We start from the raw sequence: 25,318 nt of genomic DNA, 5'->3' as shown, positions 1-25,318 counted from the left end.
TGGTAGTTTATAATTTACTTGAAAGTCTATCCAGCTTTTATTTTTTACTGATTCGAATAATGTTTATTGCTCTTTGTAGTTTGTTCTTTCGAACTTCTATCAAGTTACTTTTATAATATCAAAATATTTTAGAGTTTGGTAGTTTCGTCGATATCGAAAGTTATTGGGATTTATTTTCTGTTTTTAATACTAGCTTACATGTACTTCAAGTGACCTATTATAATTGTAAATATAGGTACCATTTCGTAATAATTTGGTATTTTTGGTTTTTTTATATCTAAAAATCATGCTCATTTAGTAATTGCTTTTTAAAAAGTACAAAAATTGGCAAATAAATTACTAATAAATAACATCTTTTTAAAAATAGAAAACTAATGACAATCATTCTTTGATAGTTTCTTATTTTGGTGAACTTTTCTACTTTAATTTAGCCGACACTATATAAGCATGAGTCTGAATAAGGGTTTTTATTGCATGATCTTGAAGTTTAGTTCACAAGCTTTTAGCATGTGAGCTACTCTTAGAATCAATTTTCACAATTTGTTTTTAATTATATAAATATATGCCATTTTCATGTTTAATAATTTAATTTATTGGAAGCCTAATTTTAACACAAAATTTGAAAGGTTAATCAATTTTTACCCAACTTCATCGGACTGAATCTTAGGGCTAATAATTTTTTTTAATTTTTACCTTATCTTCAACTCTTACTACATCCACCCGTTCCAATAAAAAAGCAACTTGAACTTTAAATTGTGTCTAGTTACCTATTATATCACACCACTTCATCTAAAATTTAATGGGGTGCCACTTTAACATTACATTAACCAATATTAACATTAAACATAGAATCTAATTCAATATTGAATTATAAATCTTATAAATAATAGATTCGAATATTTCAAACTGACCCATCTTCATACAGCCATCAAAGGGATAATTTTGCCACCAAGAAGCCACTTTACCATAGATAAAATTCAATGTTTCGATAAATCTTCTATCATCGTTCATCGCAGATTAGATCTAAAACAATATTTTATATATAAAGAGAGATAGTATGTGAGATTGGTTGTATGAAATTTATCATTAATTTATTTTCCCTCAAGTCCACCAATAACCGGTGGAGTAGAGATATGAACCTCTGACCTGCCAAAATTTATTTTATACACAGCTCATTTGATATCTTAAATTTATTATTGAATGAATTAAAAATAAATAAATAATTGTTGGATGATGAAAATGATGAGAAAATGTATTTACATGAATAATTTATTCAAATGCTGACGTGGCACTGCAGCAGCGAGTCACGGACTTTCCGAAATTTAACTGCACACGCACGCGCTCTGTAAGCGCGTATCCTTCAGTTGCCAAACAAACTGTACAGCAGTGACTTGGTCTTTGAAAATATCTTTGCCAACTGCCAACTGCCATTTTATTTTTTAAATAATTAACCTACAAACATATAATATAATTTATATTCATTAAATACAAATATCGATAATTATTAATTTAGAACAATTCAACAAATGTTAAAATTTCAGTCATCAGTTCAAATAACCTTTTTTTTCTAAGAAAAAAATATAAATTTCCCTATGAGTCAAGTACAAAATTAATTGGATTTTGGAAAAAGTAGGACACTGGAGCTGAAATTAGTAAGTTGCAAGAGATTCATTTAATGGTAAATGTTGCGTATTGGTTTACTCGATTATAATTTTTTCATTGATTTTTTAGAATTTTTTTTTTAACACTGACTTGAGTATCGTTAAAATGCATTGAGGTACAGCAATTGACCAGACATCTAAGGATAAAGTACTATTTCGATGCGGGTCGCGATAGCAATGTTGACTCGAGGTAAACTCTGTATGCTAAATAAATATGAATATAATCTCAAAATAACAGGGGACAAGGTCGGCTAGTGAGACGATGAGGAATAAATTTCATCATCGAGAGGGAAACAATCCATATCACCAGCTAAAGTTCCTAAACGATTGTTCAGTGATAAACTAGGTAGGGGTGTAGAGTCAATTGGTTTGCCTAGAAACAGCCAGTCTTGAAAGACTACGTAATAACGAATTGATCAATTACTCTTGCGTCAAAGATGAACGAGCCTCTTTTTTTCCTTTGGTTTTTTTAACTTGAAAATTCAAACTCACATTGGCTACATGACATTGACATTAAAAATTATGAGTAAAAAATAAAATCAATAGTATGAATCAATAGTATTACGATATTCCTAGAATTTAACGCCAGTATAAATTTTACGACTCTTTTAACTTTTTTCTTTTATTTATTAAAAATTTAACGATAGTCAATAACCTTTTTTCTTTTATTTATTTAAAATTTAACAATAGCCAGTAAAAGGACAGTGAAACACATATAATATTATTGTTAAAAAGTTTTCATACCTTTTATTTTTCTTCATTTCATTGATCATATATAAACCCAGCTGGCAAAAACAACTCTCTCTCTCTCCTCCCTCTATCTCTGTCTAGTACAAATTTGTTTCCCAATTTCATCCCCCTCGTCGTACGAACTCCTCTCCCTTCAATTCTGTACTACACCTTCTTTTTTCCCTCATATAAATTACAAATGGCTTCTTCTTCCCCTCAATTTCAATCCCAATGGCCCGTTCTCTCCTCCTCTTTTCCCTCCTCTTCCTCCTCCTCTCCTCCGCCGCCGCCCACGGTGGCTCCCACGACGACGGCGACGGCGACGCCCCCACCGCCGCCGACCAGGCCCCCAACCTCCGCTCCAAGCCGCTCCTCCTTGTCAAAATCGGCTGCCTCATTCTGATCTTCGTCGGGACCTTCATCCCCGGAATCTCCCCCTACTTCTTCAAATGGAACGACGGATTCCTCGTCCTCGGGACTCAGTTCGCCGGCGGCGTCTTCCTCGGCACTGCGATGATGCATTTCCTCAGCGACGCGAATGAGACGTTCGGCGATTTGACTGATCGGCAGTATCCGTTCGCGTTCATGCTCGCTTGCGCAGGGTTTCTGATGACCATGGCCGCCGATTGTGTGATCTCGCATTTGTACCGGAAACAGACCGGCGATTCCTCGATTGGTGGCTACGGCGGTGACCTAGAACTTCGAGGTAATTTTGTTCTCGCCTTCCGATTGGAGATGAAATCGATTCCTGTTTGGCTGCTGAGAAAATAGTTTCTTCTAGGATTAATTTTTACCGTTTTTGTCCCTGAAGTTTTGGAATTATTTTCAATAATTATGTTGTTTTTTAAAACTAATTAAGCTAAAAATTCAAATACCTAGATACAAACATAATTTTCAAAAAACACAAGCAAAAAAATAATAATAATAAATAAAATAAAAAAATGAAAGTGTTATCGAAGTTTAAAGACTAAATTTAGATTTAGGAGACTAAAATAATATTTACGATGCCTTGAAGAAACCAAAACAGTATTAAAATTATTTTTTTTCCTGAATTTTCTCTCTTGTGAACTTAAAAATTTTCCAAACTTGTATGGATTCGTTGGCTGATTTATGAGTCTTTGATCAAATTTGGTGGATAGAAATGAATCTGGAAAAAAGAACAAAATTTGAAAAAAAAAAAACTAATTCTTTGGTTTACTATGAGCAAATTCCTAAACTTTGCTGGAGACAGAATCTGAGGAAAAGGCAAAAAGTAAAATAAGACAAAACCAATTATATAAAAAATATAGAGGTTTACTTTCTAAAAGTTGTTTACCTTTTCTTTTTTTTTTCTCACAAATTATTTGTTCTTTAGAAAAGACTAAATGAATTAATTATTGTTGAATTTTGGAGATCTATGTTTTTTTGTTTAACATTATTTACTTACTTGTTTGGAAAGTCAACTTTAATTAGTTTGTTTAATAATAATTTTTAAAAATACAAATTAGTATTTTTAATTTTGAGAATGACAAAACGAGTCTAGCTCAATGTAATTCACATATATCTAAAAAACTGTTTAGCTGAATAAATTTTAAAATTTAAAAAACTGTCAGAAAATGAAAACAGTTACAAAACTAATATGTTGCTGGTTTTTTAGTACAACATTCTAGGATTGGAACTCACAACTCCTCTTTATTTTATGGTATATGCCAATTACCAATATTTTGCTGTTTTTTCTTTTCTTCTCTTTTATAATTAAATTACCCTTCATAGATAATAATTAATTTTCTTAAAGTAAATTAAATTTAATTGTATTGTATTTTTAAATTGGTCAGAGGAAGAAATAAATCAAAACACAATAACGGTTCAAACAACGATATAATAGGAAGAGTTTTAAAAAGTTCAATCTATAAAAACGGTTCAGTTTTTTAAATAAACCCCAATAATCTTAAAATAAAGCAAGAAAAAGTTTTTCTTTCCAAACATATTTTCATTGAGAATTCTTTTTTTTTTAATTGTTTTTTAAAATATCTGTTTATTTCTTCTCTTTATTCAACTCCCGATAATTGTAGCGTTGTTTCAATTGCAGGAGCTGCAACGTCACCCCCAAAGTTTCAGGTAAGAAAAAGGCTAAGGACTAATTCTTAATTCTCCCTCTCCAAACAAGTTTTTCTTTACTTTCTCTAAAAGGGTAAAAGGGGTCTCGGGTCGAGAATCTAGGTTTAGAGTCGATCCATATTTGTGATGTAATATTCTAAAATGAAAACGAAAACGAAAACTTAACTAAGTTTTTGTTCAAACCAGGGCCAAAATGGCAGCAGCAGCCATCACCCCAGCCCAGCTCTCACATCAATGGGTTCCTTTGGAGACAGCATTCTCCTAATTGTTGCACTCTGCTTCCACTCCATCTTCGAAGGCATCGCCATCGGCGTCGCAGAGACCGAAGCCGATGCCTGGAGAGCCCTGTGGACGATCTCCCTCCACAAGGTCTTCGCAGCCATTGCCATGGGCATCGCGCTCCTCCGCATGATCCCAGACCGCCCCTTCCTGTCAACTGTCGCCTACGCCTTCGCCTTTGCCATCTCGAGCCCGATCGGCGTGGGTATAGGGATCATAATCGACGCCACGACACAAGGGGCGGTTGCAGATTGGATCTTTGCCATCTCCATGGGGCTGGCCTGTGGAGTGTTCATTTATGTGTCAGTAAACCACTTGCTCTCAAAGGGATACACACCCAGAGAGGCAGTTTTGGTTGACAATCAAAATTACAAGTTTGTGGCAGTTCTTTTAGGTATTGGGGTAATAGCTGTTGTCATGATTTGGGATACTTGATGAACACAACTATTAATGGAGAATTCCAATGTCCATTGTAGATCATAGCTTAGTTTTAATGTGAAGTTAGATTTTTTCTTTTTTTCTTTTTTAGCCAAGTTTCATTTGATTTCTATGTGTTATTGTGTGTAAGCTGGCCACTGAGATGACGAAACATTTACTCAAAACATTTTAATATGAAAAGCAAATATTTAGAGATGAGTTATATTCTATTTTTGGACGTGAAATGTTATAGTATCGGGTGGTTGTTTTAGTGTTACGATTGATTGGATTTCTCTATTATTAACAAGAAATGCAGCTTTTTTTAATGTTACTGCATCTTCCTTTTTCCAATTTTTGCACAACCATTTTGTTTATTTAGTTTCTTGAAGTGTGTTGTGCTTCGGGTTATTATTAAGCGTTCATTGAAGATAATATACAACAAAATTGATTGACGTTTTGTTTGTGACAATTCTCTAATGGTTTGGCCATAGTCTTGGCTATTTGATATTCACTACAACTTGTTAATACGTTCGCCAAAGTAGGAGCTTCAATTGATCTATTCTTATAAGATGATTGTTACTAATCTCCATCATTCATTTCGAGGATGAGTTATAGAGTATATAGCTAAATCTATTCTAGAACAATGGATCAAAAGATTGATATGCTTTTAACGTTCAACTATCTGTCACATCCTATCAATCAAGATAATTTTATTTAGTGGACAAATCGCATTAGCTTCATTTTGACCGTATAGACAAAATAAGAGCATAAATATAGTCAAAACTTTTAAAATCTAGAGATCAAACAAACACAATACACCCAAAACACGTTATGTAAGTCAAACCAAGCATAACTCAACTAGTTAATACACTTATCTCCGACCAAAAGGGATGTGTTCGAATTTTCATCCTCACATGTACTCAGAGAAAGATGGTAGGAAAAAAACGTTATGCAAAATAACCATCAATATTTAGTACCATCATTAGGGATGGCAAAAAAATCCGCAAGACCTGATCCCTGCAAGTACCAGACCCGATCGGGTCGGAGAATCCCCGGTTTGACCAAGGACGGGGTCAAACTGGGGATCCCAATTGGTCCCCGTCCCCATCCCGTTTAATATTTTATTACTTTTTTATATAATAATATTAATATATATTAATTTTATAAATACAACTTTTTTTTAATAAAAAACCCTCAAGCTAATATCCTATTTTGCCACTTTTGTTCACTTTTTATACCAGTAATAACAAAAATTAATTAAAAAATTAAAAATAAAAAAAATATATTTATAATGGGGACTGGGATGGAGGAAAAAATCTCCAACAGGCCGGATGGCCCCCGACCCGACCCCGCCCCATTGCCATCCCTGGTCCATCACAAACATTTTATGAAATCTAACAAACCCATAAAGGCCAAATTGAAACTTATTATAAGGACAAAATTAAAATTAGCACAAACAAACCATAACGTCTAAAACGATAATTTAACATTTAAAAACTAAAGAGCCTCTACAGAATGAGTATAAAAATGGAGTTTATGCATTAATAAGCCATAAAAAAGAGGGCTAATGAAAGGCCAGTCCGAAGGGGGATCAGATGGAAATCCAGTAAGAAATAAATACATCCCCACCATTGGAAGTTTCAAAGAATCAGTCAGTAGATTTAAGCCCCAGAAGCTAAAGATCCAAGTTCAAACCTTTCTCCAAGCAGACTGTCACAATAACAGGCCCAGCCAAGTCCCCCACAGCACATCCTGCACAGTATCAAAGGGTTCTAATGGTAAATAAATGAGTCACAACACTCCGGTACCGATGAGTAGTTCGCTATGTATGGAAACGTCATTTGGAGTGATGTGTTTAGAAGGATGTGAGTGAGCTTACCGATCCACTGGCCTGCTGATGGGCGGAAGAGGGTGGCGCCGATTCCTGATCCGATGGAAGCAAAGACTAGTGATGCGCTACACCGGAGGGTAGCGCCTGCAATCTTCTTCCTTAGAAGTATAACTTTCTCGGTTTCGACGACTATATCGTCTTCTGTGGATTTTACTTTTGCAGAGATGTATCGGTAGATTTCTATGCCGACTTGGACCAGCCATGAAGCTGCAACTCCTAGAGCGTGTCCTGCATTGTTAGGTCCGAACAGAAAAACACAATGAGCATCCGAGAGTGCAGAGAGAGATAGGAGAATAGATGGAATTTTTAACCTCTGAAAGTCGTCCTGCTAACTCTGAAGAAGTAGACCGAAGTAGACAGTCCTCGTTCAGCCTTGCGCACGGCGGATTTGGGAACATCTGTCAGGTCGATAAATAGACAAGTTTCTTGATTACATTGCTTGCTATTACCAATTACAAAGAAAGAAACTATCGTATGCTAAAAGGTGACGCCATAACGATCTTCTCTACCTATCTTCAAATATTATTTACCATTTCAATACATCTGGCATTGCCTTTTATATGTCAAAATCCAAACATTTGTAACGATGAGGATAAATACCTTTGAGAAGCTTCCATGCCATCCGCTGCGAAGCATAGTGGACAGCAATTCTTTCCAGAACGCGCCTCGTTGTGACAACAGTAGTCTGATGATATCCAAATAAGGCATCAATTAACTTGATTTTATATGTCACAACAAAAACTTTTATGCAGACAACCAAAAGTAAGACTTTTGCAGAATAAAAAGTTCCAGATAAGCAACGCAATGCAAATAATGCTGTTTCAAGAAGGAAGTTTTGGTAGAGATATTGCACCAAGAAAAGCTAGTCACTCATGGCCCAAACCAACAGAATTTTACCATTTTCCTCAAGCGTAAGTTAGGAAATAGAAGACAGTATTTCAACATCAATCAAGCCTATCACTAAATCAACAGATGATAAATTCTCGAAACGTAATTTACTTTTCAACATACGACAAATAAGGAAGGTTAACATGATGCAATTTCAAGACGTAATTTACTTTTCAACATACGACAAATAAGGAAGTTTAACATGATGCAATTTCAAGTGTATAAACAAAATAGATTTAGTTAAACTTTAATACACAAAGGAGGTGGGTAATGCATTCCTTGCAACCAGCTTTTGCAATTACTAATGAAGAATCACTTAGTTCATGGGGCACACAATCATCGACGACATTCCATTTTCACAGCATTTCGATCAGTAGTACATCCTAGGACTGTTTTAACTCCGAAACATCAGAGAAGTATAGTGAGCAACTTAGTTAAAAAAAGGGTTGGGATATTATATCAAAAGACATTGAAAAAAGTGGTACAAAAAAAGTCGCGAATTCACCATCTCAAAATGACAATGCATCCACAGAAAGCAATCTTGAAAGTGGTTTTCTTGGGGGGGAGGGGGGGGGGGGGGGGGGGGAGGGAAAGAAGATCGTGTACAGAAAGCAAGAATCGAAGAAGAAATAAATGAATATAGGTGAGAGTTTGCATATAAACAAATGAATATATTAGTATTACAATGAATTTATTATTCTCTGTGCTATTTTTGTTTGCATTTGGAGTAGTCATAAACAAATGAATCCAGATAAATTCTTGAATAAGAGATTCACACAACTGAATTTTCAGAAATCAGATTGCTTTTATTTCTAAAGGAAAGAAATAAAAGAATTTTTATTCTCACTATTTTGAAAATGATAAGTATTCACACAAAGCCAAGCTATATGATCGGCAAGATAGGGAAAGGATAATTTCTTCCGAGCACCAAGCACATGTTTTTAGATTGGCTAAAGAACAGTATTCACACAAAGAAAAATGGAAATGAGCAACTCAACAGACCTCGCGAACAATTTGCTTGATGGACTTCTTAAGGGGAGCAACAAAGTCTACAGGCTGTTTCTCTTCTTGAGCATCGCTCAAGAAGTCCTCATCATCATCATCTTCTAACTTTGCATGCGGCTCCAAAAGAGGCAAATAAAACATCAGGAACGACCTCAAGGTTGTCATACCGAGCATCCTCGGTTGAAAAGCTGAAAATAATGGCTTTAATTCAAGTTTGTACTCCTTTGTACTGTATTGAAGAGATTCATGCGCAAATATTTTCCTTGATGCACTCCGAAGATTTGAGAGGTAGTCCTCAGTCACATCTATACCGGCATCACAATGAGCAACCAGAATCCCGTAATTACTTGTAGCAAGACCAGCCAGGGTAAGTATTCAATCATTGGTGAATCATAGTATAAACTGTCTAGAAAGATGCAGTTTCTTCTATAAGCAGAAGTTAGCGAAAGCATCTAGCATGCAGACTGATGATAACAAACCTAAGAATGCTTGTAGATTGTCACATATTTAGTTTTCATTTTTCAATAGTGATGTTGCAAGCATGACTGTGAATCTATAATCCTTACTTCTTTTTTTTCTCTATCTGTGAGTGTTCGGACCAGCTTGTGTGCATCTTGACTAATCACACAGAGCAACCGTCCGTCTAACCCTATTACATTTTGTTGTCAAAAAACCCATAGGATATTAATCCTAGATAATGACCAACATGATTTGAACTAATTCCCTCTAAGCTTTTTACTTTTTTCATTGGCCCTTTATGACCACTCGGGCAACCCATGGTGATTTACAATCCTTTCTATGAAGGTTAAATTTCTTTCTTGATAACTAGGGTATTGGGGTGATCCACGCCTTGTATTATTTCTCATGGCCCACCACCACTAATTCTACTACCCAGAGACAACAATGATTTTAAGTTATTAAATTTTTTACTTTGAGCTTGTATCCAAAAAAAGACATCTATAAACATCCCAAACGCTTACTGCCATGGCTACCCTCGGGGTACGAAGGCGTAGGTTCATATGTTAACAGGCTAGATTCTCATCTCTGATTAACAAACACCATACTCCCCCATTAAGAATGTGCTTTAGATGTAATTTTGAGTAAATAACTCATCCCAATTCATGTACAACTGGATAACTACTAATGAAAAAGCAAACATGTTCTCAAACGGATAAACAATGATATAGCAACTGATTGACAATGACTTGCAGAAACAGAACAAAACAAGCCTTACAACAGTCTCCAGCATAGAAAACCTTTCCAATTGCAGATTAATTTTTAAATAAACACATTAACAACTCAAGTTTTCATCAAATTTTACAACTGTTACTGTATATGAAATCACCTTCTATAATTTCCACTACTTCTTCAAAACTATAAATCTCAACAAACGAATCTAATTCAGCAGATAAGCTAATCAAAAGGTAATCAATCTCAATCCTGTTCATAACGACGACACCAAATTCAAGCCAGGAACATCGATACATACCCTAAGAAAGCTCTGAACGCAAAAGGGGTTCCGGAAGCGACGGTGGCAGCAGCAGCGGCGGCGGCGGAGGCGGCGGAGAATAACCCATGAGAGTGCAGGCCTTCCGCTTTATTTAGACTCTGATTTTTCCTTAATAGATCCAAAACAATAGCTAATCCCGCCATTGTCAAAACCGAGTTTGGGAATCCAGAGGCGATGAATTTGTGGAATATGAAGCAGATTTGAAGTGGAGGAATCTGTTGGGCGATTCTTAGAGCATGTTCCTGCTGTTGGATGGAGCTCTCGCGCTAAGAGTAAGCTGCAAGTGGAGAAACCCAAGATCCAATATACGTTTTTAACGAGAAAATCAGCTCGCCCATGTCAACAAGAAAAGAAAACTCAATTGTGAATCGATTGATCTTCTAAAATATTTTACAATTTATGAGATGATAAGCTTCCCTATTTAGACAATATTTTCCTTATTACGATCGAAGACTTTCATTGACCCAAAAAAATCCGATTTTTTTTATTGTTGATATTATATATATATATATATATGTATATTAGTACATGTGTTGGGATATGTCAATATGAGTCTAAATACTTATTTTGACCGTGAGTTCGAATTTTCGCTCCCACATATATTATATTAAAAAAAAATTGAATATAAGCACACAAATTTTTGTAGTACAACAAATGTAAATCTAACGAAAAAAAGTCATTTAATGAAACTATCTTAATGTTGGTAGAAAATACAAATTCATTTTTTTAGTACAACACATTGGGGAGAGGATTTGAACTCACAACCTCTTTGAAGTATATGTCAATTACCGCTGAACTATAATCGCTTTGATATAAAATACAAATTCATTTGATAAAAAAATGTGGCATGAATATAATAATGATATAGACAATCCTATATAAGAAAAAAAAATTCACATGGACGATTCATAAAATTTGACCAAATTTGAGGATCAAGTAAAATTTAAGCTTGAATTAGAAAGACCGAAAGTATAATTTACTATTGATTATATTTGATTTGTACTTTCCATAATTTTAAAAGAAGGGCTTAAAATTTCTTTTTTCTTTTCTTTTCTGTACTCTATAAATTTTAATGAATTTCAAAGCAGAACGAGTTACCTACTCTTAACGTTCAAAACAAACCCTTTCAATCAAATCTCTCTGGATAGGATTGAAATCTATGACCAATCGGTTAACAGTCGACCAATCTACTGAGCTACTGACGAACAATGAGAAATTAGGTCTTATAGAATTAAATTCACGTTCTCAACTCATGACCAATATTAGCTCGAGGTTTCCTTGTAACTCACGGAACTTATTCGTAGTGGCTCTATTCCATGCCTCATTTCATAGAAAACCTCAAAGTGGCTCTATTTCATTATATTTAATCCATATCCCAATTTCATTAATTTAAGATCCATGTGGTATCGATAAGGGATGTCGTTTTTAGTCTATTTATTTCTATTTTTATATAATGGAAAGTTAGAAAATCATCATATAATAATCAAGAAATTACAATAGAAAAGAAAAAGGGAGGTTTGTGATATTGTTAAATCTATAATGAGAGAAAATAAAGTATATATTTTACCATTATACCATTATATTTATATATAATTCTTAAAAATAAAAAATAAAAAACTTTACCCTATATTTGCATCTCTTTTTTCTTATATATATATATATATATATAAGATAGAGGGAATTCGAAATCTAAATAGGATTGTTAGATACATATGTGTTAACCAGCTAAGCTATGTTCTGATTGGTCACTCGCCTCATTCTTTCTTCTATTTCATCTCCTCTTTTCTTTTTTTATTTATGCTCATTTCTCTGCACGTTGGCACACACCACATCCATATCCGCGTTAACTAACTAGCAGCACAAGATAGGTTTTTTTTTGTTTTTTTTACAGTTTGTTTTTATTTCTTCGATTCGACTTACCATTAGGGTAAAATTAGAATGATGTCAATTTTTATTTATAATCTTATCAAATCTGACCTATTTTGATGGATTTTTTTTAGATAAAATAAGATTTTAAATTAGATTGGATTTCAAATTCTATTCTTTTATTAAAATCAAACACGGAAAATGATTTTAAAATCATTTTGTAATTCGGGGTTTCAACGGAGGAATAAACTCATTTAAGGAAGATAAACAGTAAAAATACTTCGATGTTTGGTTTAAGAAATTTATGGAATTTTAATATTTTAAGTAGGTGTCATTCTAGTTCTTATATTTACTTTTTATTTTTTGAAAAAAGATTTAACTTACAAGTTTAATCCCCAAATTTTTTAAGCCCGGTCTAATAAGTCATTCAACTTTAAAAATAATGGTCTATTTTAATTTTTTAACTCGGGTGAAATAATTATTTTTGCCCATAACTTTATTTTACTTCTAACAAGTAATGATGCTGCTTTGAAAATATTTATTAATGTTTAAAAAAAAGTAATAATGTGGAAATGTAATGAAGTCACACAGATTGCAGATATTAAGTGACGTAACAATAGTAATAATCAAAACAATTAATTTTTAAAAGTTTATGGATTAAACAAGACATTTTAAAAGTCCGAAGACCAAACTAATTAGATTTTTTAAGTTTATAGACAAAAATAAAAATTTTACCATTTCAAGGACCAAAATTGAACCATATGAAAATGGTAAGGATGAAAATAAGATTTAAACTTTTATGTATTTTAAGACTAAATGTATGTTTTAGTCAGCAAAGTTTAGTCTTTTTTTAAATTTAATTCCTATGGTTTAATTAAGTATCAACGTCAATTTAAAATATGTGAAAGGTAAAAGGTAAAAATTTCAAATTTACTTACTTAGATGGTTTTTTTTTTCTCTCTTATACATTTTTACAAATTCATTAAATAAATTGAATAATGCTAAACATAATAAATAAGTAAAATATAGAAAAAATATCATAGGTAAAAGGCTATAACTGTAACATGTGATCGAAGGAAGTTGTAAATAAAAAAGATTTAAAGTGAATGGCTTCAAACTCGGCCACTTACCTATAAATTAATTTTCTCTTTTTTTTTGAAAGAAAATATAAAACACACTAAAATAAAACGTCACGACATTCATATGCAAGAATTTTCGATATCTCCGTCGGCCACTCCTCCATCCATACGATTTGTTCTTGACGATGCAAGGCCCTCTGCGCTAGCAAGTGTGCGACTCCATTTTTGTCCCACTGGGTGAAAAGGTAAGATGCATGCAAGTTTATAGAGTAATATGATTTTGCCCGATTAATAATCAAACTCGTCTCTGATAGGTCGTCTTCCTCTCGAATCAAAAGTTGAAAGACGCGCACTGAATCGATCTCTACATGAACTGGACAAATCCCCACCTCCATTGTCAAGTGAAGCTCTTTCAAAACAGCCAACGCCTCAACTTCATTTAGACACGCAACATTTGCCAGGTATTTCGTCCCTGTTGTCATAATCTGACCTCTATGGTTTCTTATGTATTATTTTGACAAGTAAATGTATAACGTGATCTTAGCTTAATTTTTATATAAAAAAAAAGACTATATTTTTTTTAAACAAAGAGGCTAAATTGAAAAAACTCCAAAATATTTGGAAATAAAGCCATATATTTTATCCTTTTTCAAAACTGAAAAAACTTATTTGAATTTCCTCAACTTCCTCCAATGGCTTTGAAATAGACCAAATCACACCCCATGGGAAATTGGGATTTTTGACCCATTCCAATAACTACTTTGGACTTTTGACCCCCTTTTGATTTTTACCCCCCTTCATCTCAGATTTCTGACCCCTCCCCTTATTTTGTTTTATAAAATTACCAAGTTACCCTCAATTTAAAAAAAGAAATCAAATCCAGCCCTCCCCTCCTTTCCCTCCCGGTCTCGGTCCTTCCCCTCCCTCATTCACTATCTCGTTGTCCATCCCAGTCTTCATCCCGGTCTCTCCCTCACAACCAGAAAGTTCATCTCCGTCGTTTCTTCTTCGTCTCCCTCACTTCGTCTCTATCAGAGCTTTCCCCCTTCCCTAATTGAGGTAATTTTTCTTTCGAACTTGCGATCTTATTGTGAATGATTTTCTACCTTTTTTTTCTTCGTTCTTTGCGTGGGTGCGAATGATTTCAACCTTCGGCTCTATCTGAAGTAGCCAAGGTTATTATGAAGTTTGATTTATTGTTGCTTCCATTGTTTTGTTTTAATTTTTGACTTTCAGGGTTCCATCTCAGCTTTAAGCCCGATGGATTTAGGACCGGGATGAAACCCTGAAAGTCCATTCCAGAAGGATGGACTTTCTGGATTCCATCTCGGGCCTCATCCCGGTTCGAAATAGACCGGGATGAAGACCGAGATGGTATCCAGAAAGACCATCCTTCTGGATTCCATCTTGGGACTCATCCCGGTTCGAAATGGACCGGGACGAGGCCCGAGATAGAATCTAGAAAGTCTTTCTGGATTCCATCTCGGGCCTTGTCCCGGTCCATTTCGAACCGGGATGAGTCCCAAGATGGATTCCAGAAAGTCCATCCTTCTTTCTGGATTCCATCTTGGGACTCATCCCGGTTCGAAATGGACCGGGACGAGGCCCGAGATGGATTCCAGAAAGTCCATCCTTCTTTCTGGATTCCATCTCGGGCCTCATCCCGGTTCGAAATAGACTGAGATGAAGACCGAGATGAAATCCAGAAAGAAGGATGGACTTTCTGGAATCCATCTCGAGCCTCGTCCTGGTCCATTTCGAACCAGGATGAGTCCCAAGATGGAATCCAGAAAGTCCATCCTTCTTTCTGGATTCCATCTCGGTCTTCATCCTGGTCTATTTCGAACCGGGATGAGGCCCGAGATGGAATCCGGAAAGTCCATCCTTCTGGAATGGACTTTCAGGGTTTCATCCCGGTCCTAAATCCACCAGGCTTAAAGCCGAGATGGAACCCTGAAAGTCAAAAATTAAAACAAAACAATGGAAGCAACAATAAATCAAACTTCATAATAACCTTGGCTACTTCAGATAGAGCCGAAGGTTGAAATCATTCACACCCACGCAAAGAACGAAGAAAAAAAAAGGTAGAAAATCATTCACAATAAGATCGCAAGTTCGAAAGAAAAATTACCTCAATTAGGGAAGGGGGAAAGCTTTGATAGAGACGAAGTGAAGGAGACGAAGAAGAAACGACGGAGATGAACTTTCTGATTGTGAGGGAGAGACCGGGATGAAGACTGGGATGGACAACGAGATAGTGAATGAGGGAGGGGAAGGACCGAGACAGGGAGGGAAAGGAGGGGAGGGCTGGGTTTGATTTCTTTTTTTAAATTGAGGGAAACTTGGTAATTTTACAAAGCAAAATAAGGGAGGGTCAGAAATCTGAGGTGGAGGGGTCAAAAATAGATAAAAATCAAAAGGGGGTCAAAAGTCCAAAGTGATTATTGAAAGGGTCAAAAATCCCAATTTCCCGTTAGAATCTCTCCTCGTACGAACTACGACGAATCCCAAATTCCCGCCAACCCTCGATCAAGGGCAAATAAATTTCTTTATCCATAGTTTCAATGACGATTCGAATTCCAAATAACCCCTAATTTGCTTCAAACATTCTCTGAAAATCCCAGATGCAGGTTCCAGTTCCGTCTATCATCACGTTAAATCTGATTTCTGAAGTTTCGCGAGCGTAATCGCTCTGTTAATTTCATCCACTTCCCCAAGTTTGTCGCTCATAGCATGGATGTGGGCGACCTTAACAAAGTCTGGGAAATCAAAGCCCTGAAGAAGAAGGCTGGCGAGAAAGAAGCGAGGGAGATTCTGGAGAGAATTGCCAAACAAGTCCAACCCATTATGCGTAGACACAAATGGCGAGTCAAGGTTCTTTCGGAATTCTGGTAAATGTTATGGAGCTTGATGCGTTTAGGTTTGGGGATTTTGGTGGACTGAGGTTTCCACCATGTTGTTTATTGTTCATTATAATGGAAGGATTGTAGTTTTTGTTATCGGTTTTTTCTTGGATTCTATTTGAGTAAAGGAGAGAGTTGATATCTGTTTATTTTTTACATTTATTTTTGGCTGTGACAAAGTGAAAATACTGAAGATGTCTGAATTTTCGTTTAATTGAGTTTTTGTTTCAAGTAGTGATGAGAAGTTGGTTTAATCTAGTAAAATTGCCCGATATATTCATTCACTGTTATCTAGCAAAGGAGTTACCCACCCTCGGTTGTTGGTTTTATGAGTGATGATGTTCTGATCTAATATTTATCCTTGTATTTTTTAGTCTTGTGATTGAAAAGGGAAAATAATGAACTTTCACTGTTGTTTTTTTTTTTTTTTTTGCAAAGGAACTTTCACTGTTGTTGTTCTGTATTCTTTATTTAGTTTTGGTCGAGTCAACTATTTCTGGTGTCTACTTCTTCCTGCATTATGTTTATTGATAAATTTGCAGCCCAAAAAATCGAGCACTTTTAGGATTAAATGTGGGACGTGGAATTCATGTGAAGCTGAGGCTTCGAAGGCCAAATAGGGATGAAGACTTCATCCCCTTCAATCAAGTCTTGGATACCATGCTGCATGAACTTTGCCACAATCTCCATGGTCCTCACAATGCCAATTTCTACAAGCTGTGGGATGAACTGAGAAAGGTGTTTCATTTATTTATATATTTATGATTTTCTAATTTAAATATCTAAAAACGACACACAGAAAGATATTCATGACTATAACCAGAGGACTATAGTTTTCTTATTTGCTTTATTGTATTCATGCCATTTACAATCAACTTCCTGGTATAAGTTCTCCTGTATGCAAGGTTCTGGTTGGACCTTGTTATTATAATTCATGGCATGCCAGTTGATAGATATTATAATGGTTAATACTTAAAGCAATTAACCCTGATCTGAGATCAAGAAGTGGCATTGTCTTCTTGATATTTATTCTCAAGTGCTGAAAGGAGAGGGCTCATCAAATTGTGTACTTGGATAAGATTTTGCTGCTTTCATTCTCTGCATTTCATAAATTTGTTCATCATGTTTTACCGATTGTCTGCAAATTTCCTTTTTGTTCGCAACTCATGTTTATAAATTTCAGCAGAGAGAACATTTTTCAACGTAACTCCTATTTTGTATTTTTATATTTTATCATAGCAAAATTTCATTTTTATTGGAAATTGCTGCTTATCATGCATCAAATTCGATGGTTTTTGTGAAATATAGGAATGTGAGGAGTTGATGGCTAAGGGAATTAGTGGCACAGCACAGGGATTTGATCTCCAAGGTAGGCGTTTGGGTGGTAATTCGCGACAACCCCCTCTTTCTTCCCTCCGCAAATCTGCCCTAGCTGCTGCAGAAGGAAGAAGACGTTTAGGATCTCTACTTCCATCTGGACCTAAACGGCTTGGTGGTGATAGTAACATCATGGTTGCGCTTAGTCCAGTACAAGCTGCTGCAATGGCTGCAGAAAGGAGGCTTCAGGATGATATTTGGTGTGCTTCAATTCAAGAAATTCCTGTAGATGAGGAATGTTGCTTTGATATTCCATCAGAAGCAGTGCATTCGTGCGAAGCAGGTAAACCGGGACCCTCTAGCAATTTAAGAAATGGTGTGGATGCATTACACCATAAAAGATGTCGTGATTTGGGTAGCAGTTCTACTAATAAGGCTTCCAATGGTCATTTGAAACCTGATTTTGTGGATTTATCTGAAGATGTTTCAATCCATGGGTCCACTGCTGACTATGATGCAGAATCAAATAAGCGAAGTAAAATGTCAAATAGGGTTCCATTTCCTCAATCTTGTGCAGAAACTAGCTCAAAAGTTTTGTCCTGTTCATCCTCTAATTTGATGCAAAGTCATGATGGAACTCATCATCATCCCGGAGAACTTTCCATGTGGGAGTGTGGGAATTGCACCTTACTGAATCCCGTATGTGTTGTGAACTTTATCGACTCATATATTTGTTTACCACATGAACCATCACTTTTGCACAAACTCTATAATTTCCTTTAATGCTTGTTTTGAACTGCAGTGAGAACTGTAAAAAGTTCTGGTCAAGGTTGACATGCTGGGTTAATGGGAGAGAGACCTCTAGGAGATATTCTTTTATTTCTTTTTGCTGGGTTAATGGGAGAGAGACTTTTAAGAATATTAACATGAAGTTTTTGCCTCTTAGTGGTCTGGTAGTATGGGGGTCTTGTGAAGTAGGAAGCTTTGAAGTTATAGTTAATTAGGAACCTGTAGCAGCACGTCTAATCAATCATTAACACCTTTGTACATTGCTTGTTTGTTTTCACATTTGAATACTATTTTATTCCATGCTAGAGCTTTGGAATTCAAAAATTTTCAGTAGTAGTCTTGACAAAATTTTACTTTTGTAGTAGAAATTTCTTGTTAACATGTAGAGATCTCATAAACTTATAGGAGTTTTCACCTCCATGTAGAATCTAGTCAGTTGACATCAAAGTTTTTTCAACTGCCAAGTATTTAATGAATAAATACCAATAATGTGTCTTTATTGCTTTAAGATAAGAGCTTGCTTGTTCTAGATGTCATGGATATAGCCGGATAGGGACCAATTTCCTGCTCATTTTGGCCTTCTAAGGATTTTATCAATATTTCTGGTAGGTGATGTGGTGGGAGGTTTACTTTTTAGACTGTTAATATGCTTTGTTGACTGTTTTTTTTTTGTTTTCCTTGGACTCTTTGTTTGGGACTTCTTTTCCAATCTGGCATGTAAGCTTGTCCTCTGATTGAATGAATCTAACATTCTTTCATAAAAATATATATATCCTCAACTCCATATTTACCTTAAATTTTACTTTCGAATATCATCACGGCCCAAGGGCATGTTTATTATCTATCATCCTGCCAAGTTCCTCAATGTTCTTTTTTTCCCATGCCAATGTTTATTGTCATGCAGCCACTAGCTCCACTATGTGAGCTTTGTTACTCACAAAAGCCAAAAGATGCTGATACCAAGTACGAACTCTGGTCATGTAAATTCTGCACCTTAGAAAACAGTGTGAAGTTGGAGAAATGCTCAGCATGTGATCAATGGAGATATTCTCATGGCCAGCCAGTGTCAACTCGAGCACCGAATCTTGGCACCTGAGTACCCTTTTGTAAGACTTCTAAACACATAATTTAGTTGATCACTAAGAAAATTAAGTTGCATTTTGCCCTCTGAAATTTGGGGTGCTTCTATTTCATTTCTCCCACGAGACCTAGCCATTTTGTCATGGAAACTGCATATGCATTTTCTATGAAGTGTAGAAACAGTTGCACATACTTTGTGTAAATTTTCCTCCCCTCAGTAACTGATGCGGTTAAGTTTGATGTCTTCCTTATTCCTTGGTTCAACTCAATATATAGTCAGAGCAGCCTGAGTCTGAGGAAACATATGCATGAAATCTAAGGAACTTTTTGTCGTCCCCTCTGAAATTGATTACTTTTTCAAGCTTCATAGAAAATTGTTCTATTGTTGAAAATTGGTTACTTACTGTCACATTGTATCAAAAAGAATTAACCAGCTGACAATTCAATAAGACCTTGATCGATAAATTTTATTCTTAGTTTTCTTGTAATATTTTTACATCAAAGTACTTATTCAGTACTGAAATGTGATTACAACTTAAGAGTGCATGATATTTGATCATTGGAACATTGAAAAAACACTAATCCATAAAATAAGCCCCACTATTTCGTTTCAAAATCTTGTAGTAATTGGATTTCTCTGTAATTACTCAACTCTTGCTTGTTATATAAGATAATTTACAATGAATAAAACAAAAAAGAAAGCAACATAAAGGCCTATAATCATTTTAAAGAATCGTGAAAAATGTTCTAAACATAGTCAAGGATTTCTAAATAGACTCTTTGGTCTTGATTAATAGTTACTATACTTCTTTACATTCTTCCATCGTGGGAACTCACGATGATGGCTATTTGGTTGTTTTTTTTTTGTTCGAGAATGAAGAAAATAATGTTAAGTTTTGTAGAGTCAAAACTTATAATTCGTCGTGTTAACTCATAAGTCAAGCCATTGTTCTCCATTGATGAATTTCATATCTAGAAAAGGTCTTACTTCCTCATAGCTGAAAGTCTTTGCCCATGGCACCCACCCTTGTGTGTTAGCTCCACTGCCTCTGCAATTATACTGCCCAAAAACTACTGTCCTGTGTGGTAAAAAGTTGGAAAATTCTATCAGATTAGTTAGATTCGTAGGGGAATTTTACTCATTACTGTACTTCGTTATTTATTTACCTTTGCCTTGATGGGTCACCCCAGTCACTCCATCCTGTGGGAGTTATTATATCTTGAATGTAACAGTAAGAATATATTGTTCTTGAATAGTTTCCCCATGCTCTTCCCAGGAGTATTTTGCCACTTCCATTGATTACGCAGTGTACGAAAGAGAACCCAGTTTCTTCTTCTGCCGAGTCCCGATGATGTGCTGCTATTGCTCCATAGTTCTCAGCTGTGGAACTTATAATACATTGCTGGTATTTTAAGAGAAGATAAAAATATCACATGAAGAATTTACTAAGCTTAAAAGAAGGGAAGGGTTAAATCAACAATTTTGTTCCGTATAGTTTTGCTTAGTTTTATTTTGGATCCTTTTGGTTTGGGATTGGTTTCAAATTGGTCAACATGGTTTTAATATTTCATTCTAGTTCTCAAGGTCTTGTCAAATTTCACAAATCATCTCAAATGTTACAGACTGTTGTCATATTGAACGTATGACACTTTTTTTACTTTTGAGTTTAACATGAACCTTTTGGTCGAAGATATATGTCTGAACTAGTTCTATTGCTAGGACAGAATCTATTTACGTGACAAAAGGTTGTTATATTCGTTCCGTTGATGGTATTAGTTGTTTCTTGTTGGTATATTTGATTTGGTTGATAGTATTAGTTGCACGTGTTAGAATGGGGGAAATGGTGGCTAAAGAAATAATTTAAATCATAGGGATCATGTTTGAAACCAAAGCCAAACTACAAAGATTAAAATGGTAAGTTAAACTCGGGAGGGATAAGTGTAGGGATAAGTGTTATGAACTCATTACCTCGTAGAGCGATCTAGCTCTCCCAAATATGAAATCGACGCTTCCTTGAATGTGGCATTGGTAGAAATAGTGAGTGCCTATGTCATCCAAGAGTGTATCTTGTTGTCCTATGAATTTGACTCTGTAAAACATTGCCTTATCTCCTGCAATTCTTAGAGCCACTGCCTGTCTTCCACTGTCTCCTGGCTCAGCAACCACTGTATTCTACAACCACAATCAACTCTTGTAACTTGATAACTTTCAAACTAACATTATGTACTCTCTTTGTTTTCTACATGATTATTCTTACTTCGAACGTGATTCCTGTTGCACAAAAATAGTCAGATTCGACCGAAACAGTCGCTGTTCTATATGTCCCGAGTTCACCTCCATTGATATCTCTATCGGATGCCTTGTCATTCCATGTAATGATAGTGTCTGTGACTCGTCGTTTGTTTCCTATCAGTGAAATGTATGGCTTGGTGCTTGGTATAGTTACTTTCTCTCTGCAAAAGGAAAAGTTTAGAAGCTTATTTAACCCATTCTCCTAATAGTTAATAATTAAAATATTTTTTAGAAAAATGATTGTTTTAATAGAAGTAAAAATTGTCAGCATAGCTCTTTTTTTTTGACTGATTCTGGGTAAGGAGGGATTCAAACTCTTGACACAATAGTTCGTAACCATGTGCTCAATCCTCTAAGCTAGAGGTTCCACTCCATCTCCATTAGATCTCTTCTCGAGGGTATCCTAGAAAAAGAATCTTTTCTTTCCCCAACCATCTCTCTCTATAAGAACAATGTGGTCGAGAATGAGTAGGAAAGATTTAAATGACATCTAATTCCTTGAAGTTGGAGGTTGAATTCCATACCCCACATTCATTGTTCTAAACAAAATAATTAAAGTAACAAACTTTATATAAAAACAAAAACTTATATTAAAGTCTAACTCAAAACATCTATCATTAGTTTTAATATATTTTAATTTTTGAATTTTAAAATCAATTTTCTTAAAAAATTAATTTAAATGACTAGCGAACCCTGCCTATGAATTGGGCCTCGGTCTTAGCTTTTAGAAGTAAGGCACATCAAGGCCCAACAATATTATAGGCCCATTAGGTTTTATGGGCCGAGGTTGGGCCTGTATTCCTAACCAATAAGTAATAAACCGAAAAGATCGTTGATGACAATGACTCAGAAGCATGAACTCATATAATTATTTTATGAAATAATAAAAGACATAATTTTAAATTGTAATTCACATATAAAAAAAAAATAAACAGCCCAAAAAAAAACATATTAAGCTATTACTTAATGGTATGTATTCAATTTTATTTATTAATGACAATTTGTAACTATTTACCTGGCTAATCATCACAATTCGATTAGAAAGAAAAAAATAAGGAAATTATATATTTCTATATTTTATTACTACAATTTTTAATTTTTAAACTTTTGACGTTGATTTTGTTTCATTAAATGTTAACCTACAACTTAATTTTTGGCATGGACAATCACTTTTATCCAAATGACTTAAATTTTGCCGTGGGATGGGAGGATTCGAGACATATGTGTTATTGCCGTATATCTAAACTCAGGTTAAGGTTAGCTCTTTACTTCTCGTTGAACTAAAAAAAAATCTAAAATTTGATTTTATAATACGTGAACATCAAACTGAAAACTTTATTTCTTGTATAACCTAAAAATTTAAATAAATTATTTTTCAATTTCATCTAATAGGTTAACTAATCACATTTGACATTCTTAAACAATTTAGTAGAAATGTAGGTAAAAAGAAACTATATATTTTATATTTTCATTCAATACATCCTAACAAATAACTTTTATTTCTAAATATATACAGTCACCTTTCTTTTCACAATAACAACAATAACAAAATTTTTATTGTTCACAATAACTTAAATCTTTACATGAATGATTTATAACTTGTACAATAACTTTAGTCTATACTCAAAATTATACAATAATCTTAACATTACAAAAAAAAAAAAAATTAGAAATCAAAAGAAACCATGTTTGTTATTGAGGCTTCATGAACGTGGTTCAACCGGTCATTTTTCCGACTAAATTCAAAAGAAAAAAAAAGGGTAAATTGATGATACGAAGAACCTGTAAATTCCGGGAAGAATATAAATCTTGACTCTCTGTTTATTATAATGAGGAACCAAATCCACCGCCCCTTGGACCGTCGGCGAGTCGCCGGAGCAATTTTTATCCACCACAATAATCCGAGTGCCGCCGTTGTCGCCGGAGTTCAGCCCCTGCCGGCGAGCATCGATATGCAAATCATCCCAACCGATGGCGTATCTCTCTGTTCGACCGCCGCCGGCGACACCCAACAGAACAAAAAGACCAAAAACCAAAAACCCACGAGAGAGAAAAAAGAAGGGGGTCTTTTTCATGGCGGGTGTCGAAAAAGCTCTGTTTTTTCAATTTAATGGAGAAATGGAACGAACTCTGAGATTTTTGGAAAGAGGAGCTTAAACTTAAAGGGCGTGGAGGAAAGAGGGAGGCGTTAGATTTTCAGAGAGGGGTTTTAAATTTGAGAGTAAATGGGAATTTAAAGGGACATAAAAATTTGTGCTTTGTTGGATGGAATTTTGAAGGCTCTGTGTTTTGTTTTGTTGGTAGGATCTTTGAATGGGGGGTTTTGGGAGGGTTTGTTTTTGTGGAATTTGGAGATGGAGATGTGGAATGGAATGGGAGTTCTCTTTGCATGGTGGAATTATTTATGAGAAAGTGGATGTGGGTTTTGAATAGTAATGAATGATTTGGGAGTTTAATTTAAAACTTCCCACGAATCCCACTACTTGGGATTTCTTTGGCAACTGATCGGTTTTTGGCATTTAAACACGATCCTAATTGCTCTCATTTAAACTAAACACACTCTTTATTATTTTGAGAGGGAGGGAGAGATTCGACCCTCAACTACGATCTTTTGAGAGAGATTCAATAATGAACAATACTTAGATGTTTATATCAGAGAGAGATTCAACGATGAACAATACTTAGATGGTTATACCATATCCATATTTGAATAATACTTAGATATTTATATTAGAGAGATATGAGAGAGAGAGCAAGATTATGTTTATGAACCATACTTAGATTTTTATATCAAAGAGAGAGATTGAACCGTGAACAATTCTTAGATTTTTATACTAGATTCATATTTGAAAGAGAGATTCGGTAATGAACGATACTTAGATGTTTTATAAGAGAGAGATTCAATAGTGAACCATATTTAGATACTTATACTAGTTCTATCTTTGAGACAGAGATTCGATAATGAACAATACTTAGATGCTTATACCAAATCCTTCCGTGAGAGATTTAATAATGAACAATATTTAGACGATGCTTATACCAAATCCATCTTTTAAATAAAAGATTCAATAATGAATAATGCGTTTATTATGCTTTCATCCATTTGAAAGAGAAAGATTTCAGTACTGTTGCACTAAAAAAAAATCAAATCAGCAATGAATAATACTTGAGATGCTTATGTAGATCTTTGAGAGAGATTAATAATGAACATATGATTTACTCATCTTGAAGAGAAATATTTAATAATAAAAAATATTTAGATACTTAATGACCCACACCTATAATTTGATAGTTTTTAGTTTTTTTTTAAACATATCTTTTCTATTTGTATAATATTTAATGGTAAAAGTATCTAACTTTTGTTTCCCAATAAATTTTTAGGGAGAGATAGATCAAGAGGATGGAACATTTTAGCTTTTCAAGAGAGTGATCAATAATTATCATATTGTAAATAAATTATATTTTCTAATTATTTTAGGATAAAATAAACTTTCAATTCTTGAAGTTTGAGTTT

General features: G+C 34.7%; 4 protein-coding genes across 7 annotated transcripts; 2 read left to right on the top strand and 2 right to left on the bottom strand.

Annotated features, from left to right (window-relative positions):
* The first annotated feature begins 2,489 nt into the window (after positions 1 to 2,489).
* On the top strand, positions 2,490 to 5,406 carry ZIP11 (zinc transporter 11 precursor). 2 transcript variants are annotated; one of them, XM_022284048.2, is made up of 3 exons: positions 2,495 to 3,096; positions 4,459 to 4,487; positions 4,674 to 5,406. In XM_022284048.2, the coding sequence occupies exons 1-3, from the start codon at positions 2,622 to 2,624 to the stop codon at positions 5,199 to 5,201; spliced, it is 1,032 nt and encodes a 343-aa protein (XP_022139740.1). In that variant the 5' UTR covers positions 2,495 to 2,621; the 3' UTR covers positions 5,202 to 5,406. The 2 variants fall into 2 exon arrangements, with proteins under 2 accessions (XP_087975859.1, XP_022139740.1); XM_088119733.1 differs by lacking the exon at positions 4,459 to 4,487 and having other exon boundaries at positions 2,490 to 3,096.
* A 1,241-nt stretch (positions 5,407 to 6,647) lies between these two features.
* On the bottom strand, positions 6,648 to 10,890 carry LOC111010572 (isopentenyl-diphosphate delta-isomerase). The gene is made up of 6 exons (XM_022284033.2): positions 10,457 to 10,890; positions 8,965 to 9,313; positions 7,675 to 7,759; positions 7,386 to 7,472; positions 7,063 to 7,302; positions 6,648 to 6,935 (listed from the first exon to the last, which is right to left on the bottom strand). The coding sequence occupies exons 1-6, from the start codon at positions 10,618 to 10,620 to the stop codon at positions 6,859 to 6,861; spliced, it is 1,002 nt and encodes a 333-aa protein (XP_022139725.1). The 5' UTR covers positions 10,621 to 10,890; the 3' UTR covers positions 6,648 to 6,858.
* A 5,003-nt stretch (positions 10,891 to 15,893) lies between these two features.
* LOC111010596 (zinc ion binding protein) lies at positions 15,894 to 21,266 on the top strand. 3 transcript variants are annotated; one of them, XM_022284074.2, is made up of 5 exons: positions 15,894 to 16,313; positions 16,868 to 17,063; positions 17,634 to 18,341; positions 19,336 to 19,537; positions 20,789 to 21,266. In XM_022284074.2, the coding sequence occupies exons 1-4, from the start codon at positions 16,156 to 16,158 to the stop codon at positions 19,525 to 19,527; spliced, it is 1,254 nt and encodes a 417-aa protein (XP_022139766.1). In that variant the 5' UTR covers positions 15,894 to 16,155; the 3' UTR covers positions 19,528 to 19,537; positions 20,789 to 21,266. The 3 variants fall into 3 exon arrangements, with proteins under 3 accessions (XP_022139766.1, XP_022139767.1, XP_022139765.1); XM_022284075.2 differs by having other exon boundaries at positions 20,769 to 21,266; XM_022284073.2 differs by lacking the exon at positions 20,789 to 21,266 and having other exon boundaries at positions 19,336 to 19,762.
* On the bottom strand, positions 19,915 to 23,879 carry QRT1 (Pectin lyase-like superfamily protein). The gene is made up of 5 exons (XM_022283991.2): positions 23,587 to 23,879; positions 21,770 to 21,965; positions 21,481 to 21,684; positions 20,679 to 20,914; positions 19,915 to 20,590 (listed from the first exon to the last, which is right to left on the bottom strand). Exons 1-5 carry the CDS (start codon positions 23,877 to 23,879, stop codon positions 20,443 to 20,445), a joined length of 1,077 nt encoding a protein of 358 aa, XP_022139683.1. The 3' UTR covers positions 19,915 to 20,442.
* Between the last annotated feature and the right edge of the window lie 1,439 nt (positions 23,880 to 25,318).

Source organism: Momordica charantia (assembly GCF_013281855.1).
Source record: "Momordica charantia cultivar OHB3-1 chromosome 11 unlocalized genomic scaffold, Mcharantia_2.0 BLBB01000011.1, whole genome shotgun sequence".
Lineage (NCBI taxonomy): Eukaryota > Viridiplantae > Streptophyta > Magnoliopsida > Cucurbitales > Cucurbitaceae > Momordica > Momordica charantia.
Note: the sequence above shows the minus strand (reverse complement) of the source record. Positions and strands in the feature narration are given on the sequence as shown.